Genomic DNA, 5,797 nt, shown 5'->3' with positions numbered 1-5,797 from the left:
AAGACTGTATTAATTCTTCCTTACAGTTTTTCCTTGAGGTTTAATTAAATTTTTCCAAATAAAATATAACTAAAGTTTAAGATGTTTCACATCTGTTCCAGTGAGAGAAGTTTTGGTTACACTTTATTTTAAGGTCAGTACTGAGTAATATTAATGAACTACATGTACTTACCATAGAGTTATGGTTACGGGTTTTAGGGTTAGTTACTTGTAACTATGCACAATTTACTGTAATAGCAAGAGTAAGTACATGTAGTAAAGTGCAAATACGTCACCTTAAAATAAAGTAAAGACTCTCGCTATTGTTGTTGCACTTGCATCATTGTCTGTATATTACTTTTTATTGTTAAAATTGAGATTTAGGCATCATAATAAGCATGCATTACAATAAAAATCACAATTCATTAGTCATTCACAGTTGTTAATATTTAAAGGGATTTGCAGATCCATGTAGTCAGATGGACAATTAAACATTTACTTGAACTTTAGATTCAAGTTTAAAAAAAAAAAAATTAAAATCGCATTTTAAATTTACTGTCAGATGGACAATTAAACATTTAAGGGAATATCAAAAATATATTTATACAAATATTTTTCTGTTAGTCTGCATTTTGACACTCCATGTTTTTCTCCTGTGCTAGTTATCACTTTGTCAACTGCAATGCGTGAAAATTGAACTCAAGCATGTAATCGACCGTTGTTCCTCTTAGCAGCATGAAAAACAAAACTTTAATTCAATGGATTATAGAGGCTATAGCTTCGAAAGAGTGCTCCCTTTACAATCACTAGACAGTTTTCTCAGTTCGGGATCTCACAAAGTTCCATTAAAATCAGTGAAGTTGTCTACACTGCAAAATTGATCTCTTTCTAGCAAATCATGTCTTTGTTTATTATTGAGAGGATCCGAGAGTGTGCAGAACTTTGGTGAAAACGTTGGCGTTTTGAGCGTTGAGTGAATTCTAACTTTCTGAACAGTCATTGCGTTCAAGATATCAACAAACTTGATCTCTTGGGGACCCCTGCCCCCTCAAGACCCTATATATTATTTGAGCATACTTACCTCTGTATATTACAGGTTTTACAATCACTAGGACCACACAGTTCTCCTAACCAACTTTTAACTTGTCAGAGCAGTTAATTTCACATTCAAATGCACTAAAACTACCAAAACACTTCATACACACGTGTCTCAAATCAACTCATTCTTATATAACACTAGCTAAAGTTGTCATCCAAAAAACAATGACATAAAAACACTGACAACGGGTGTTTTCTTTAGTAAAACTTCTTTACAAAACAAGAATTGCACCACTCTGCTGTTTAGAATTCGCTACATGTTTACATTACAGTACAAAATTATTCCTACGTTTTTTGCCTTTTGTATAGATGGTAATGAACTTGAAAGAAGTAGGTGTTTATCCACATCTAATTGTATTGATAGGATTCCATTTTATAGATTAGAAATATATATGGTATTACTGTAGAAATGTAGCGCATTTTGTAGCTGTGTCGAAGTAGGAACATAATGAATGTAAAGAATCCAGTTTGTTTCACAAAGACTGCTGTTGTGCTCACTGTGTGGAGAGAAAGGTGAGCTAAATATTGAGAAACTGGTCCTAGTGATGGTTAAAAAAAAACCTGTAAACTGGGATCCATTGAAAAATGTATAAATATAATATAAAACTATATTATTTCAAACACTCATATCACAAAGCACCACAAGAAAGGCTACTGTAGAGTCATAAATTTAAGATTTATTGTAACAAAACCAGGAACTGTTTGTGTGGTTGGTTTGAGCATAATTTCTTACAGATAAATTGGATTGCATTACAGGACTTGACACAGTCATGCTGGTGTAAAGAGGCGTATGAGTGTGTGTATGTGTGTGGCTCATTGATCAGCAAGTGATGACAGCACTGGGCAGAATGCACAGTTCATTTACAACTGGTTCGTGTGTGTATCTGTTTCTGATACATATACATCTATTGGCATGTATGCATAAAGGGTCATCTTGTTCTAGACACACAGTTCCCTTAAAAAGCATTGGTATACAATATTTTTCTTATTTACAATCATTGGAAAGAGAAAAAGAAACAAAAAAAAAAAAATCACCATTTCTCGCAGAGAAGATTAGTAAAAAGTGACGAAGTCACCATAAAAGAGTAAGCAACTCCTAGGAGTTAGTCTTTCAAATTTCCACTAAATTTCTAGTTTTTATACAGGCCCGAAGCCTTGATTTACTGAAGAGATACAGTATTACTTTAAGTGCCCTATCTACAACAGTTAAGCGTGGTATTACTAGTGTGTACCGTACAACACAATTTAATGTCAACACAATCTTCTGTTTTTAAATCAACTTAAAGTCTGTTGTAGCTTCTCTCACATATGGTAACTAATAAACAAAATCAAAATATCCAGAGACTTGATGTTGGTAAATGACAAGTTAACATCGCAATAATAGTGTTGAATTATATAGGTATCGGTTTAAGGTAAATAAAAAAGTTAAAACAGTCAGTAATCAGTAGTGAACTGCTCTTAAAACTCAAGTGAAATGGGTGAGGCACGGTAGAGTGCAGGTCACTCTTGTGTTCTCTTAAAGGGATAGGTTGAGATCTTGGTGGACTTTGGGGGAAGTGGCGTCATAATACGTTGTCCTATTTGGCCCAGTCTCGTGACCTTTCAGAGCCGTTGTAGGTAGATTACTCACAGCTTCATATTGGTTGACTGCAGTAAAGCAGAATTGAGTATTGAGTGAACATTCAGTCATCATCCACTCAGCCTCATGTTGTTCTGACTGATTTACTCATAAGTGGCGGCATTGGTGCAAGAAATGCTGTCAGAGTACGTCAGTATTGGGTAACTGTAAGAAAGCCAACGACATGAAGGTGAGTAGATGATGGCAGAATGCAACGACTCCTTCAGAGCGGCGTGTCGTAGTAGTCCGCAGGTCGCTCGCTCTTGGCCGGCCTCTGCTGGTCCTGCTGATGTTGTTTCATGATCTCCTTCACCTCCTCTTCCAGCTCTGGAGGTATGATGAACTGGTCGTCGGGGTCGGGTTGAGCGGGGGCCGTGAAATAACCCCCAGATTTCTTGGAAGGAGCCTCGGCCACCTCAATCAAGTTGTGGCTCTGCTCCTGCGGCGCCACCGAGCCGTTCCCCCTTCGCTTCCCCAAGGTTTTGCTCCAAGAATCAAAGTTCCCAATTTTGTCCGCCTCCAGCACAGGCTCCGGAAGCTTCTCTGGGGTTTCTGGTGTGCAAGGTGGAGGTGGCGGAGGCAACAAACAGTGGACGTCAGCCTCCACTTCCACTTGACTGCCGTTAGAGAAGACGCCAGCAATGGGCTCCTCGTCCTCGCTGTCCAGGCCGTTGTCCGAGAGTGCGCTGGAAAAGGTGGCGCTGGAAAGTTGCCTCTGGAAGGAGCCGCTGGCATTGGGCGCTAGGTGGAGCGAGCAGCAGGGCAGGCGCGGGTTTAGCTGCGGCGCGTGGCTCTGCGGATGGAGGTGGATGTGCGAGTCCTGCAGGAGGAGAGGCGGCTCGTCCGAGGACGCGGTGGATCCCACTTCGGAGCTCATCTCGGAAGCGCTGACCTCGGAGCTGATCTCGCTGCAGGAGGACGGGGGCACGCCCGCAGAGGAGGCCGGGTACAGGCCCGGCCCGGGGCTCGGCGGGGGCTGTGGCGGCGCGTGGATGCTTTCGGACGCCGAGCAGCAGCAGCAACAGCAGTCCTCAGCCACGCTGAGCTGCACCACCACAGCGCTCAGGCTGTCCGTGCAGCCGTACGACTGCGCCAGGGTGCACAGCTTCTTGGCAGCCGCCAACGCGTCGGGGACCTTCCGAACGGCCTCCACCGCCTCGCTGGGGTCCATGACGTCGAAGAGACCTCTGCTGCCCAGGATGAAGAACTCATCTCTGGGGGTCAGCGGGAGCGTGTTGACGTACGGCCGAGGCAAGACTGCCGGATAGAGGAATGAATAGCCCATGATGCGGGTGGAGTCTGTTACGCCGTTCACTTTGTTGTCCTGTTTAAGAAGAGGAATTTGCCGAAGTGGCGCACTTTGGTGAGTGAACATAGCTCTTTGTTAATAATTATAGTAAAACGATGTTCAAAGACTGTGTTTGTGTGAGTTAAAGGAATGGTTCACCTCAACATTCAACCTCAAATCTGTGTGATTTTTCTTTTTTTTTTAAGTTTGACGAATCGTTTAGCTGTTTTAACCAGTCACTGGGACATTCAGCAGTTTCAAGCCCCAAGAAGCATATGCTTTAAAAGTAGGGTAAAAGTGGTTTCATCCAGGTCATCTGAAGGGATATGATTGCTTTGCGTGATGAACAGAGCAAAATTTAAGTTCAATTTAAATTTGACTTTCACTGTTACACATTGATTGCTGCTTCAGAGGAGTTGTACGGATAACTTTCATCAGATCATTATGTCCTTTTGGAGGTTGAAGCTGCTGGATTATTATTGTACAGACAAAAAGAGCTGAAAGATTTTTCAAATATCTTCTTTTGTGTTTCACAAGAAGGAAAAAAAATGACATGGGTAAGGGCATGATGAATGATAACAGAAATTGACTTACTCGGTGAACTATCCATTTAACTTCTATAAAAGCAAAAGATAAGCAAAATCTACCTTAGAGTCAACATGAAATGGCATTTCACTTCCTTAATGTGACTTTCTTCAACGAGAAAGGACAGGCTTTTAGTTTCTCACAGTGAATTGGTGTGCTGATGCATTTCATATCAGAATGGAGTCAGAGCTGAATGTGAGCAGCCAGGTACCCCTATGCTAACGCTATTTTCAAATCAATGCTTATTTGACCAGCATTCAATCGCCGCAGTAACTATTGGCGAGATTTTACAATGGCAACAGCCTCAACCTAAGGGTGTGCGATATTGACAAAAATGATATCTCAATACTTTTTACATTTAATAAGACACTATATTGCTGTTACCAATCAAATGAAATCAGTATCAACAAAAAGCCATTTTTGCACTGTATAAGTGGCACAGAAGCTGCATCTAAAGCAGCATTTATTTACACTGCAATTACATTATAAATAATGCTATGAGATTCATTTATTACATAAAACACCAGTAGGCGGCAGCAAGTCATGTCTTAACTTAGCGAACCGTGAGTTTGATTTTCAACAATTCTGATTTATTCAGGAATTAAGCAAGTGTCGTAAGTCGCCCCAGCGTGCATGATATACAGTAGTCAACATTTGAAGTGGATCAAAAAAGTAAATCAAAGTTGTCCTACTACAAGAACGGGTATTGTTCATAATTCATGTATAACTTTGATGAAAGGTTTTGATCCACTTCAAATGTTGACAAGTGTATATTTTAAATAGTATGTGTGTTTTCAAATGCATAGTACGTTGAAAAGTGAATGCCAAAAGTCTCCGGATGGTCTTCGATTTTCAAAGCGTGGATCTCTGCACACACTCGGCTAATAGTGGCCACAACCCTTTGTGCTTTAAAAGAGGATTTGGTTCAGAACTACAAAAATTAATAAAAAGAACTACAGGTATGGTGGATGTGCGTGAAACCAACGGTTAAGTATAGACCCCCTGAAAGGGTTTTGATTTAGCAATATCTAGCCCGATGAAAATATGTTTGTCATATGTGTTATATCATCTGCAACAACATTGTGAACTTGTATTAAGACACAAATAGCACAATCGCAAGACGTTTAACTATTAAATGCATAATTTTGCACCAAAAAAAAAAACATGAGCAGAGTTCTCCACAATTTGCAGATCAGTAGGAAGAAGTGTGTGAGTAGCATAAATGTAAT

The 5,797-nt window shown here is 40.4% G+C and overlaps 1 protein-coding gene across 1 annotated transcript in view; it reads right to left on the bottom strand.

Annotated features, from left to right (window-relative positions):
• Positions 1–1,734: 1,734 nt before the first annotated feature.
• The window catches only part of phlpp1 (PH domain and leucine rich repeat protein phosphatase 1), a 53,485-nt gene continuing 49,422 nt past the window's right edge, over positions 1,735–5,797 (bottom strand). Inside the window, exon 17 of the mRNA XM_089130819.1 lies at positions 1,735–4,019. Coding sequence (XP_088986945.1) covers positions 2,919–4,019 — 1,101 coding nt within the window. The 3' untranslated portion in view covers positions 1,735–2,918. The remainder of the gene's footprint in view (positions 4,020–5,797) is intronic.

The sequence above is a fragment of the Pimephales promelas genome, chromosome 5, assembly GCF_988280905.1.
Source record: "Pimephales promelas chromosome 5, fPimPro1.hap1.1, whole genome shotgun sequence".
Taxonomy (NCBI): Eukaryota; Metazoa; Chordata; class Actinopteri; order Cypriniformes; family Leuciscidae; genus Pimephales; species Pimephales promelas.
The sequence above is the reverse complement of the archived record's forward strand: the minus strand, read 5'-3'. Positions and strand labels throughout refer to the sequence as shown.